The sequence below is a fragment of the Nothobranchius furzeri genome, chromosome 10 (assembly GCF_043380555.1).
Source record: "Nothobranchius furzeri strain GRZ-AD chromosome 10, NfurGRZ-RIMD1, whole genome shotgun sequence".
Taxonomy (NCBI): Eukaryota; Metazoa; Chordata; class Actinopteri; order Cyprinodontiformes; family Nothobranchiidae; genus Nothobranchius; species Nothobranchius furzeri.
Window position 1 is genome coordinate 59,989,869 of NC_091750.1, and position 14,160 is coordinate 60,004,028.

General features: G+C 43.0%; 1 protein-coding gene across 11 annotated transcripts in view; it reads left to right on the top strand.

Annotated features, from left to right (window-relative positions):
• Positions 1-14,160, top strand: part of tcf7 (transcription factor 7) — a 73,261-nt gene that overhangs the window by 56,766 nt on the left and 2,335 nt on the right. For 2 of the 11 annotated variants that reach the window (XM_054730749.2, XM_054730750.2), the window contains exons 5-13: positions 2,917-3,001; positions 6,354-6,443; positions 7,336-7,455; positions 7,539-7,701; positions 7,851-7,958; positions 8,621-8,668; positions 11,046-11,094; positions 11,591-11,663; positions 12,813-12,855. In XM_054730749.2, coding sequence (XP_054586724.2) covers positions 2,917-3,001; positions 6,354-6,443; positions 7,336-7,455; positions 7,539-7,701; positions 7,851-7,958; positions 8,621-8,668; positions 11,046-11,094; positions 11,591-11,663; positions 12,813-12,825 — 749 coding nt within the window. In that variant the 3' untranslated portion in view covers positions 12,826-12,855. The remainder of the gene's footprint in view (positions 1-2,916; positions 3,002-6,353; positions 6,444-7,335; positions 7,456-7,538; positions 7,702-7,850; positions 7,959-8,620; positions 8,669-11,045; positions 11,095-11,590; positions 11,664-12,812; positions 12,856-14,160) is intronic. The other 9 variants (XM_054730746.2, XM_054730751.2, XM_054730748.2 and 6 more) reach the window with 7 other exon arrangements.

Here is a 14,160-nt window from a genome sequence, read left to right on the forward strand (position 1 = left end):
CATTCCAAAGAAAACTGCCCCGTTACTGCTGCTAATCCCTCCCACCCCTCGGGCTTCCCAACAGCAGACATGGCTGCCGCCGGTGAAAGCTGAAACCCGTGTCACGTTTCCGTCACGAGAAAGTGTGACCAGCATCGGTTTCGATGTTTGCCGGACCCCGTTTTGGTGGGGGAATTCGAAACGAGGATGTCGAGTTCATCACCTCAGGATCACTCAAAATTTTAGCTTTCGGTTCCGTCTTCAGCATTCTGAACAAGTGCTGTCTAATCTGTTGAATTTATCCGATTTATTTGCAGAAAAGCCTCTGTTTCATTCTAAGAAGGCACTCTCATGCTGGAGAGAAAATAACTAAAAATAATGTTTGACTTTGTTTTAGGTTTGTAGGATTTACTTCATGTGTTTGTTTTGATCTCTTCTTCAACAAAACATCCTCAACATTTTTTGAACGTGTTTTCGTTTCTTTGTTTTCAGTCTTAACCATGCTTCTAAAAAATGGAAATTACCCAGATTAATGCACCTAAATGAACCGTATGAGTTTGATTCAAGCAGTAAAAAGAAAACTCCTACACGGTGAAGATGTGACACATGCCGAGCTCTGATCAAAAGCTGCTGAACCCATTAAATTTCCCTTCTATTGATTCAGTCTTTGACTATTTATTGAAGACTTTTGCTGAATGTGCATCTTTATCTTTGACCACATCTAATATTCATAATTTTTCTTGATGATCAGTGAATTGAAAATGTTTACTAGCATAACCGCTAACAACCGTAAAGTAGGTAAAGAGCCCCCCTATAGACGCATTGAAGTGTGACGTCACGCCCCCACACTCCCGCCCCCCAGCCCAAAGCTGGAGGGCAAGGAGCTGGCACCCCCCTGTTGACTGCAGTTGTGTTTTTCCGTTAGTCGTCTATAAACAGAGCTAAATAGCAGCAAAATTTAATCTATTAGCATGATTAATACACGTAGAGCTGTAGGCTGCACAAGTAGATGAAAGAAGGACAGCAAAGTTCAGTTTTAAAGGTTTCCAGCTGATAAAATGCACTAAATTTAACTTTCAGTTCTATTGCAAACAAAATCTCATCACAGAGTAAAAAGGTAAAATATCTGCCCCACATGTCCAAGTTATAACAAGTTATAGCCATCTAATGACTTGTATGCTTTTATTATTATGCGCGACTGCGGGGACAAGGAGCCGTGGGAGAAGTGACCAATTGAGTGGAGGGGGCAGCAGGAGGAGCTGTAGGCTGATCAGTCCTTAGAAAGAAATGTGTGTGAAAGTGACAACTCGGGCGTGGTGTGTGTGACCTGCGCTAACGGTCTTGTTACAATAATTACACAAAACGTGTGGTGTAATTGGAGCGGGTCCGCTAATGTCGTTGGTGTTTCTGTCTACATCAGAATAAACATTCGCTAATCTCCAAAGAGGAGCGGTGCCACGGCGATCCTTCAGCATTAACCCGCAAAACGTAAACGGTATCCAGTTACTTTGGCTTCAGCTGAATAAAGTCCAGACGGTCGGTTTTGCGGAGGGCTGTTGTCCCCACAGCCCGTTAGCTATTTCAAATGCAGTTCTGGAAGCTTTATGCTAAACACTGTAAGCTTTGAGATGTTTATTTTTTTTTTACATCTGCAGAAAGATGAGTTAGATGATTTACAGTAATAAAATTTAAATCCCTAGGCTTTATTTTGTTAGCTTAAAGATACAGCTCTGGATAATGGCTGGAGATGGGGTTCTTGCCCTCCTGCTAGTGTGGATGTCGGCAGTTACCCGGATGTAAACGGTGACCTTCATTGGGTCTGTAGAGCACCTTCCCGTGCCACAAAACTGTTAAATGCTGTATCTGACCTGTTGAGGGCTGCAGAGTGGTATCAGATAAGAAACTGGTCAAGTTTCTAACTCACAAATCATTGAGATCAATGTTAAAGCTCTAGTTTAAAGTAAAAAAAAAACTATTTAGTGTTACTTTAAAGGAAGGATAGGGTGTGTAGATAATCCTAATGATATGTGCTAACAATGGCTGATATAATCAAGGTGGGAGGATGGGTTCATGTGGGGGGATAGATAACAGAGAAGATTAGAGGAACAAAAACAGCTACGGTCTGTAATGAAGGTGAGAAACCTGGGGTCAGTGTAAACGAAGCGGTGACAATTTGGTAAAAGAAACCTGGAGTCTGGACGGTGGAAGGTCAGAAAGCTGAGAAAAGATGGCACGTGGGGGAGGGATGGGTGTGGTGGGCTCAAATGTGGGATGGGAGTTGAGATTGGGGCAGTGAGACAGGTCGACTGACTCAGTCCCATTCCTGTCATCCAGATTTATAGCAGCTCGGGGTCCTGAGACAGGCCCGGAGCCGCGGCCAAATTACAGTCATCGGCAGCATTCCTGTGCTGCAAACACAGGTTAGCGGCCCGGTCGCGCTAAGTGCTAGGTGCTGCCTGTTGACAAATGACTTCCTTTGAAGGGCACAAAGAGCGAGAGACAGTAAGAGAGAGAGAGGCTGTGTGTTTACTGTGTGAGGGCTGAGAGTCACAGTCTGTTTCTGTTGTGTCTGAAAGCCGTTCAGCTAAAAGAAGAGAAGAAGAAGGAATGTTTGTATGTGTGGGTCTGTTTTTCTATGATGCGGGCACTGCCAGCACAAACTCTGGCGTAGAGAACACGATGAGCTCCCAGCAGAGGGTCTCACAGATGCACGGTGTGACTCAGGAGTGTGTGAGTCTGTGTGACCTGTGTTATCAGCCTCTTAATTCCAGGTTCCCAGGCCGCTAATGGCGCTGAGACCCGGGGCTGGGTCCTGACCTTTCCGTTCAAAGACGCAAACACGGACATTTACAACATGTTTTCTAATCACAGCAATTCTCTTATAATATCTTTAATCGTTATGTGTGATGAACAAGAGTGTTTTTATCTTTCCTCCAGGCGTTCACAGGCAGTCCCAGGATATTTCAGGCTATTATTCTCTTCCTCCAGGCGGCGTCAGCCAAATCACTCCATCCATGAGCTGGTGAGTAACTCATTACCCCTCTAAATGTAGAGAACCGCTTTAACCCCTCTGTTGTTGGGGTTCAGATTTATACTCTAATAAAGTGTGTTTTCAAGCTAATAAGCAAAGAAATCTTAATATTAATGATCTAATTGTTCTTTAAGATTATACAATTTCATCTGTTCATGTTCTATCCTGTTATATCAGACTTCCAATGAGTCATAGATTAACACAAATCCATTTATTACATCCTAGATAATCTGCCCGGTTTAATCCTCGCAGGAATATTTAAAAGCTCACATCAAATGTCATGAAGATTTATAACGACAGCTTTTAAAATGTGTCTTTTCTTTAATGTGTGTTTTGTGTCCTTTTATTCTGGAGTCCGTGGTTTACACCAGTTTTATCTCCTTCAGACAAGAGCTCATCAGTGTGGATTTCCACAAGTGTTACTAGCGGATAATCTCCTTTAATCCAGATTATGTGCTTGTAGTGAGCTCTCTTGTTGAAGGAGCGGTTAAATGTCAGACTGTTTAGTTTGGGACCCCAGTGACAACCTCTACATGTTGGCTTGTTTCACACCACACACATGCCAGGGTTGACGCTATACGAGTTTTTGTGTTGGCAGTTTAGCAAATGCTTGTAAGAGACACAAAGAGTGTATAGATTTAGGCAAAAGAAAGAGTTAAATCTCTGAAACTTTGCCAATTAGAGGAAGTAAAATAATTTTTTAATGGGAAATGAGAAAGTTCCAGGTACGGTGTAGGTGACTGGGAATGGTGACAAGTGGTTCTAGGATCACAGTTGAGGTTTTCACATGTCAGAAAGTGTAAAAATGTGAGACAGCTGTGAGATAGATTTGGTGACCAAACTATGACTCGATCAGAATTTACTGGTAATTTTACCGGAACTTCACAGCGTCTCTCCGTTTCACTGGGCTGGTCCGAAAGGACTACAGTTGAGCCATTTCAGGGACAAATGGGTTCAGCAGGAGTATGTTCTCGGGAAAAGGGCCGTAAAGTCGCTGAGCTGGACTTATGGTTAGCTCAGGCTGACTGGTTGTAACTGAATAGGAAATGACATCAGCAGATGTCACCAAACAACAGGAAGAGCTCCTGGTGAAAAAGATAACAAGCAGCATTCACAATGCTTTAAAAACACAGAAGATGCTGTGGAAATCCCCGACAACACCATCATTTACGCCGCTTTGTGGTCTCCTACAAAGCTCCATAAAATCCGGCCATTGAACGCAGCTTTTTACGTCACGCAAGCTCCTCTCTCCACCCTCCGAATGGATTCAGCGTACCTTCTCAGTGGACGAGTGGTAGTGTCCGCCTCCCTGCTTGACACTCAGCACTAAGGGTTTGGATTGGGGGGTTAAACCACTAAATAGTTCCCGAGCACAGCCACAGCTGCATCTCACCTCTCCCCACGCGGATGGGTCTAATGCGGAGATGTAATTTCACCAGTGTGCGGTGACGACTAAAGCCTGGTTTATGCTTCTCCGTCAGCTCCGTAAGGGACAGACACGCTCGGATTGACGGAAGCGTTTTGCTCTCATACTTCTCCGTCACTTCTCCGTCTCCTGGAGAGTGTTGCAAAGCAATTGCCCGGCAGGACAACAGAGGACGTAGCGCTGTTCTGTGGTATCCTGTCATGTATCGGTCCAAGATCGTGTGTTTATATTGTGTTTTTTGTGTAAATAAGAGCTTTTAACACAGACATATTTGTCTCTCATTCTCCCACCGCTTCATGCGCTCCCCACCTCTAAACCCACATTTCCTGTCATTTCCGTCATCAAATAAAACGCTTGCTGCGCGTCTTTTCACTCCTCGGCTCTCTTTGCAATGGCGGCGCTGTAAACAACAGCGGCGTCCTGACCAATCACAAGCTTGCGTAATCCGTCTCGTTCGACTGATGTTTAAAAAAAGTGGGCTCGACTCCGTACGTACTTGCGTGCCTGCCAAAGCCCTACGCAAGGACGGATAATGGCGTTGCGTGTCTCCGCACTGACGCAGACGGAGAAGCATAAATCAGGCTATGAGACGTTAACTTTTGACATTTTTTTAACGTTGCTAATGTCCATACACGCCTTTTGGCTCTGATCTGATGTCACTTACTGCCGAAACAGTCGAGATATGCTGACGTCTTGGAAAAGTCCTGAAAAGGACGGTTTTTGTGTGGAGACACAACGGCTGAGCCAAAGTGTTGTAGTTCAGCTATGACTTTATTTGACCGTGTCACTCAGACAACAATTAACTTGTTGTCCTCCGACTGAAAATAGAGTAAGATTCTGTCTCCAACCGGTCCCTACCAGTCGCAGCCCAGTGAGACACCATCTCTAATGTTTACAGGACAGTTTTTTAAACTTTTGTTTCCACAGCATGTTTCATTGTCTTGGCTTCTTTATTGCAAGGTGCAAAGCAGCAGAACGGAGCAAGTTGTGTTTCATTTCATTCCCAGCATGCCTCTGTTCAGTCATGCCTTTCACATACAGTCACGGGGGGGGGGGGGGGGGGGGCTTTCTACGCTCCGTCACACATTCTGATGCTGAAAAAAAAACACTTACTAGTGGGTTTGTTTGATAGATTCAGAGATTTGTTGGGAGTGAGATAAAGCGGATAGAAACTTGGGCTGCCTTTATCTGACCGGTTGTTTGGTGTGACCCGAGTTCAGACCGGACAAATGTGTCCTCTGGGGGCAGAAGCCGGTAATCTCTGGACCTGCTCCCAGCTGGGAGCTGCTCCTGCTGGGCTGTAATGTGGCTTCGCCTCCTGGTTCCAGCAAACGCAGATGTAACTGAGGAGGAAAAGAGATAAGAAGTGTGTGTCAGGTAGTGACTGTACGGGCGTTTTAGATGATGGATGTGGATTGAAGTGTGTGTGCGTGTGTGTGTGTGTGTGTGTGTGTGTGTTTGCATACATTTCAACACAAGGATGAGTCAGCTGAAGAAGGGGGTGGTGGTGTTTGCTCTCAGGAGATGTAGTTTCTACATATCAAAGACTCAGACTTTACACTCCAGCCACACTCTCCACCTCCCACAGGGTTCATGCTTGTGCTCCCTCTACGTCAGCTCGGTATTGACACGCGGCTGTCAGCAGCGCCCGTCCCAACTCTTCACAGGGATCGTTTTGCATCTCAGCATCACGAGAGGCCCTTTTGAGTTTATTTATTCTGTTTTATGCATTCAAAGAAGAGAACTGTCACGTGGTTGGTAATTGAGCTTTCTGCATCAAAGCAGTCATTTTACTAGGCGCTACATCTTATCAGTCAAGATCGATGACGTTTAATTGGCTTTAAAACGAGAAACTTGAACTTGTGAAGCTAAAAGCCACGGTGTGCTGCCGTCTCTCCCTCTGCTGTGCTATGGCAGGCAGAGCCAGCCCGTCTACCCTGCCCTGTCCCCCTGTGGATTCAGGCAGCCCTACTCCTCCAGCTTCCCCAGCGCCTCGTCCTACTCCAGGTACTGCAGCCGACCGGCTGGGCCGATCCAGGAAAATCCCAACACCAGCCAGCCGTGCTTTTGCATCGTCTGCTTCTGTTTAGAGCACATTTGAAGCGCGCCATCAGATTTGATTTGACGGCTGCAGTAAAAATCTTGTTTGAGTCAGTGTGCTGTAAACAGGACGGCTTCGCCAGGAGAATCTGAACAGTTGAGCCGAGCTAATCGCTGCTACAGTGAACGATATTATGACCGCTGCTGTCCTGCTGCCTTTAAGCTCTTTTTGTTTGTGTGTGTTTCTGATCAGCATCACAGTCATTGCAAAAATAATTACAAAAAAAAAAGAAATCCACCTGCTGTCTTGTGTTTTGGAGCCCTAGATAGATTTCATACACACACAAAATGTGTCCATATGTAATGCAGCTTTGTTGTTGGTCAGTGTTTTTGTTTTTCTTGCCACTTTCTTTAAAAAATATCTGTTGTTGTTGCCTGAACCTAAAACAATGAAAGAAACCTAATAAGCCTTTTAGTAGCTTTAGAATAATGCATCTATTTTATACTCAGAACAGTTTACTCTCTATAATGCTTGGACGCCCTCTAGTGGTGACTCCTGTAAACATCATGTTTTATTTCCATTTTTCCATAAATACCAGCCTCCAGGCTTATTACTTAGACTATTTAGCCACTAAAATGCTAAACTACCAATAGGAGTTGAGTTTTTAACTTAAACACAACAAAAATAACATTTTGCTTGGATAATCATTCAGCAGGCTTTTTAGGATGCTTTGAGGCTCATTTGCTGCATCCAGATGTCCCGCTCTGCTTTGATGTTCAGCGTCTCGTCTGCTCCCTTTTCACCTCTTTTTGAACTGTTATTTTTTACATGCATCACCATTTGTTCTACATCCACCAGGTTTCCACACTCCCTGATGCTCGGACCGTCAGGCGTGCATCCTACAGGGATCCCCCACCCGGCGATAGTGCCCCCTACAGGCAAACAGGAGCATGAACATTACGACAGGAGCATGTGCATGTCAGTATTGCCCGGTGGCCGATTTTTTTTAATTAAAATTTTATTATTGCATCATCTTGATTATGACATTTGTTTTAATTTAGGAAGCCCCAAGTGGAGGTCAAGCGGGAGAAGGAGCCCAAGAAACCGGTCATCAAGAAACCCCTGAACGCCTTCATGCTCTACATGAAGGAAATGAGGGCAAAGGTCATTGCCGAGTGCACATTAAAGGAGAGCGCTGCCATCAATCAGATTTTGGGCCGAAGGGTGAGGGACGCACCTAAAACTAAATATAAATAATAAAAGGACATATGTGCAGGTTTCTTCTTAGCAAATGCTATTTATATTTAATTAATGAGCTGCCACAATTTCACAAATGTAATTATGAAAGTAAATTGCGTTTATTTTGTGTCCAGTGGCACGCCCTGACCCGAGAGGAACAGGCCAAGTACTACGAGCTGGCCAGGAAAGAAAGACAGCTGCACATGCAGCTCTACCCAACCTGGTCCGCTAGAGACAACTACGTAAGTGGTTTCCATTTTCTTCTTATTCTTCCTCGTCTTCTTCTTCATCTTCGCCGAAGACGATATTTTCAAATCAAGGAGCTGGAAAACTGTCGCATTCTTCCATTTTGTCGTGCAAAATTGTAAACTGAAGTCATGAATTTTATATCTGGGTTGTGGTCGGAACAATCTCTCGATCTCTGGAGTAAAGACGTCATTTGGTCGCTATGGTTACAGGGAGCTTGTAACAGATAAACAAGAGATGTGATTTTTTTTTAAATAGTTAACGATAATGAAAATGTGTATTTTTGTGTTTATCAGCCTCGTTCGAGAATAAGATTATAATTATGTTGCTTTAACAAAAGTAAAGAGAGGGAAGTTTGTTCTCTTTAATTAACACATAAGATGAGTTTGGTCATGTTTTTTTTTTTGTTTGTTTGTTTATTGAGAAAGATCACTGGAAAAGCATCAAACCATCGTTGAAATAAACACAGATTTAGTTTTTCTTCACCTCAGAGGAGAAGAAATGTTTTAGACCGAGTTTTGGCGCCGGTGCTTTCTAATCTAAAGTCAGCCGTGACCAGGGTTAGCGTACCTGTCAGGTGCATGCATTTAGGTGAAATGTGCTGAATCTAGGCTGCTCTGTGCCTCTGACTTGTCAGTTTGCTGTTGAACTCTTGCAGGAGGCGGGCCTTAGCGGGGTCGCAGGGGAAAAGAATAAAGCTGATTGGGTAGGGACACGTCTTATGGTGGATTTATACCTCTGTGGTGGAAACGATGAGTGTGTGAGGAGCTGCATGTGAGGGGTTGTGGGTATTTCTGTGCAAAGTTTGCATGCACCTTCCAAAAAATCTCAATGACTCACATGCTCCAAACCCAGAACGGCATGTTTTAAAAGATCAAGGACAAGTGGCGGCCGACGGATCTGATTGGTCGGTAATGGTTGCTTTGCCTCAGTTTTGTGTTAACCTGTAAAACGCTGCATTACACAGAGGTATAAATCAGCCAACACTGCTGAACTAACAGAGGGCAGGGCTGCATGGCTGGCCTCGCTGTTTATTTTATTTTATTTTATTTATTCACCTGGCTTCCCTTTAAAACACCTTTACTTTTGTGCTATTGTAGACAGACACATCATTATCTGTGAGGAAAAGCTGTTAACGAGTCATCGTCTGCTTCTGATTTGGATGAAGGCGGCTGTTTAGTCCTGCTAGAAACGTGAATGAGTCAAAGCCTGTTTACGCTTTCCTCTGCTGCACTGTTTGTTCCTATTTGTACCCAAACAAGGATTATCTCTGAGCTTGCAGTTTAAATAAATACATCCTGATGGTGAAAAATATTCAGTTCAAAAAGAAGTTCAATTCTGTGGGCCGATTCAGATTCCTGATTTTTTTTCTCCTTTTTTTTAATCTCCCAACTCCAATTTCTTTCTGAAATCTAACATATTAATAATAATTAGCCTTTTATTTGTTTATAATAAAACATTAATAAAAATATTTAGTCACAAACATGCGGAAGCATAGAACTGCCACCCACGCAAAATAAAATTAGAGCGATTTCACGTATAACGTAACTTTATTGTTCCCACAATATAACTGTCACGTTTGTACAATATGCATATTTATCTTGTTTATACAATTTAATATCACGTTCATATGATATAAATATTTTATTGCACAAATGTGATAATATATTGTAGTAATGTGAAAATGATATCGTCGGGACAATAAAGTAATGTGTGATGTTATAACGGGACGTTGCTCATTTTATTTTGCGTGGGTGGCACCTCCGTGCTTCGTACGAACACAACCAGAAAACCCATGAAAAATTAAAGAAATCAGGAAAAAGGTAGAATAACAACGTAGTGGAACATATATTTCAAAACGAATCTCCCCTCCTGAAACATAAAAGGGAACCATTTATTTTTGGACTATAATTTCTACTCATTTTAAATAAATCAGTAATTATCGTTTGGTTATAATTTTGTGTTTTCTTTTACCGTTTATCCTTAATGCTTATTTTCAAGTTTCAAGTTTTTCCAGGTTTGATTTTACTAAAAAAAAATAAGCTGCATAGCTTTGATTTGTTTATAAGTCAGGACAAATTTGGATTTTTGAGCCTATTTTAATCACCTGCAAATGAATTCCTTATTAAAGACTCAAATGGCATACGCAGGAAGATGTATTACATCCGATCCCAAATCGTATAACTTTTAATTTGAGGGATTTTGATCAGGTGTCTTCTCAAAACACGATTTAGATTTAGGACACCGCCCGGGGTGTTGGGAGACGCCCCTGCTCCCCTCATCGCACCTCCCTCTCGTCATGAATAAAAAACATTTTGGACCTGCAAGCACAACAGGAAAATAAGTTTCTGCCCCCTCATCTGTGGAGGGTTTCTCCTGCGAGTCGCCAAATCAAATAACACGCACGCCCACGGATGAGGTTAGCTTCATTTGCAAGATAAGTTGTTGTAACCACACACACAGTGCCGACAGCGAGGCGAGGAGGGCAGACGTCAAAGCGTAGGCGCTAGATCTCTGTTCCCACATCCTTCACCTTCACCGGATCCGAGCAAAGAGCCCTGACGTTTACTTCAGCTCTCGCGCACTACTACAGGCACCGCCAAATGTGGACACAAGCACGAAAACACGCCCTCTGAAAACGGCGTTTTGGAGAATTGCTTCAATAAGACTGGAGGGCTCATGAGGCTTTTTTGCATGAACCGAGGTCACAGCGGCTAAAGCGGTGCAACTTTTTTTTTCTCTTTCTGGCTTTCTTCTTGCTTCATTAAGACCATGACTGGCCTGGTTGCTGGTTGTAGCGTTGAAACTCTTATTTTCATCTGAAAGTTGATCAAAATGTCCGAATTTCTGTTAATAAAGGGGACTTTTTCACTCTGCCCACACCAGTCAGAGAACACCTCTTATTTGAGTTTATTTTGGATAAACGAGGACTAGTTTGATGTTGTTAAAATAAACCAGATTAACTAGGAAAATCCGTCTGATCCAGCTCAGATGGTGAATTAACTGTAGTGTGTTTAGCTTTTTTTAGCCCCTGATCCTGAGCGCTTTGATTCAGGTGGATTCTCTCTTTGTCTCTCCTGCAGGGCAAGAAGAAAAGAAGAAAAAGGGAGAAGCAGCAGGACTCCAACACAGGTGAACATTTACTATTCTGTCTCCACTCCTGTCTGTTTTTTGGGCTGAAGTTGCGTCGGCGCCCTGATGCACACGCGACATTTTGGAGGCAGGATGTGTGTCTGACGTCACATCGCCCACCCCCACTCTACCTTACATGGAACCTGAATTATAATCCGTGTGTGTGTGTTCAGATGATAGGGAGTTTTTGTTTAGAGGCTTGTTTTGGATAGGTTAGTGCCGAGTAGGCCACTCAGAGGCAAATGAGGTGAACATTGGAGAACAGTAAATGTGTTTATGAAGTTTGCAGACACTAACGAGTTTTCCAGCATGGCTGCTTCCCGCTCTGTCTAACTGTTGGTTATTCTGCCGTGTGCTACAACAGTCTACTAACAGACGGCCCTTATTGGTGCTTTTTCCTGTCCTGATGTGCTCCTATTTCTCCTCCTTTGTCTCTTTATTATTTGTTTTTTTTTTTCCTTTTCTCCGTTTTGTGCATGCCGCTCGTTGTGCTCAGACCCGGGCTCGCCTAAGAAATGCCGGGCTCGCTTCGGCCTCAACCAACAAACGGACTGGTGCGGTCCTTGCAGGTGTGTACCAACCATCCACCGACTTCACGTAGAGCCAGGCTGCTACCGCTGCTGCTGTGTCTGTCCCACTAACTCCCAGTGCTTCCTCCCAGTCAACCATCTCCTCACCAGTGTCCCATTTCTGTTTCATTCTGTCACATCTCTCTCAACCTTGGCTCATTTGTCATGTGTTGAATTAACCAATCCTCACCCACAGGCTTTAGATCTAATAACTTCAGTCTTTTCATAGTTTTTTTTAAGTATTTTTCATGTCTGGAAAAAGTATGAAAACTACATTAGTAAAGGGATATTTCACCGCAAAGTCAAATTTTGTCTGTTGCCATAGTATCCATGGTTAGATTAGATAATAAACCATGTGTAGCCATCCCAGTCATTGTCCTGACCCGGCAGTGCTCCTTTAGCTTTAGCTTAGCGTAAAACAATGTAAGTGAATGGTACCAATTAGCCTTGTGTGTGTGAAAAGGTCATTAAAATTACTCTACAGCGATCCTAATTCTACTTGGTGACCTAAATAATCATATTGACTGAAAGTGAAAATAATAAATAACACAAAGGAATCAAAGGCACCATTTTGGACTTGGGACTACTTTAATACAAACCCAGCCGTAAGCCTCCGTCCAACGGTGCAAGGCAGCCTCAAAGACACTGGATTTTTTCCTAATTATCTAATTATGGAGAGTATGGCAATAAATACTATTTCACTGTGCAGTAGAATATCTCTTTAAAACACTTTAGTACTTGGACAAAAAAAAGTTATGTGTATAATGTGTCAGTCAAATGTTGCCTAAGCCCTAAACCAGACACAATTTTTAATTTTAATATAAGTAAAGTTAAAATCTCAAACGTGTGCAGATTAAATAAAACCTCGACCACCATCCAAACTCATCCTAGACATGAAAAATGGGACCACATTTTTTCACCTTCAAATACGGAAGTCTTCTAGGGTTGTAAAATATATAATCAGATTAGATTGATAATCTCCTCTCTGGTGTGTAAACGTTCAAGTGGATAGCAGGGAATACCACTCACTTAACCAGCTGGATCGTGTTCATGCATATTATTAAAATTAAGGGTCCGTTTTGTTCTGATGTACATAAAAAGTAATAAACTTTATTAATAGCAATCATTGACAACATTTTTATGTTTTAGGTTGTTTACCTGAAGAAAATTGGGGATTAAAAGTTCTCTGAAGGTACTTGATTTAATTTTATTTTCAAAATAAAAGAAGCGACAACAGAACTTCTGCTGAAATCAAATGTTTTTTTAAGCCGAGCCTCTTTTGTTCCACCCTTCTTCCTCAAACCTTTCTACGAATCGCTCACCAGAACAGCACCAGTCCAACAAAAAAAGCCTTTTCTTGGCATTTTCTCACAGCTGCATCATTTATTTTGCTGGAAAACAGAAGAGTGTGCCACATAACCCAGCAGCAGGTCTGTCTGCACCTCTGCTCTGCTCTGTTTTAGTCGCAGCAGGACTTACAGCATGTGACAGTCAACGTCTCTGCTGCAGGAATCAGGAATCTGTGTGGTTCTACATGAAAAACTGCTACCACCACATCACTGTAGCAACCCCGTCGTCTTCCCCGCTGTCACGCCATGGAAATCTAAGTGTGTGTGTGTGTGTGTGTGTGTGTGTGTGTGTGTGTGTGTGTGTGTGTGTGTGTGTGTGTGTGTGTGTGTGTGTGTGTGTGTGTGTGTGTGTGTGTTTCGGTTTGAGAGAACAAAGGGGGCTGAATGTGGTTTGAGCAAATCCTTATCACCACAGCCTAACACAAAGTCTCACTGCAGCTCTGCACTCTGACAGCGTTCTCATGCCCATCTGCTTTCAACTTTCTCCATTCATGCGATGTGGTGACGGGCGCCGTTTGATGGTGAACTCTGACATTTAGAAATCACTTTCTATTGCAGCCATCCTCCTTTTCTCTCCCTTCTAAATATGGCCCCAGTGCCTTTCGTTGCGGTTCAACGTGGTGACTCATATCATATTCTGGTAACGATCATGGGATCCTGTTGACTGCTTTGATGCTGCACTCAAGTCCGCTTTTCAGTACAACACCTCCCAAAGTGTGCAGGGTATCGCTGTTGTACTAATGCTTCAGATCTGCTCTGGAATACACGTTTATCACACCGTTTCTCTCTGAATCAGAGATAAAGTTGCTCTTTCTGGTGAGTTTAGGATGTTAATTAGTGAAAAATCGATAGTCTACAATATTGAGACACGGAATCAATATTTAAAAACGGTGTATCCAATTTTTATTTAGAGAATTTACGTCCAAACATTTACTGTATTTCTTTGGTGTGATGCAATTCAAAATCCGACTGCTGGGTGGCAGCAGCTTTTACGACCTTCAGTCTGACGGAATAACGAGATCTCGCGATAACACCGGATGTGTCGAAAACGTCTGACCTGAGTTTGCCAATCAAATTCAGTCTTGGAAATTACAAATACGTCTGAAATTTGGTGTTCAAATACAACGTATCGCCAGATTCTTGCTAAT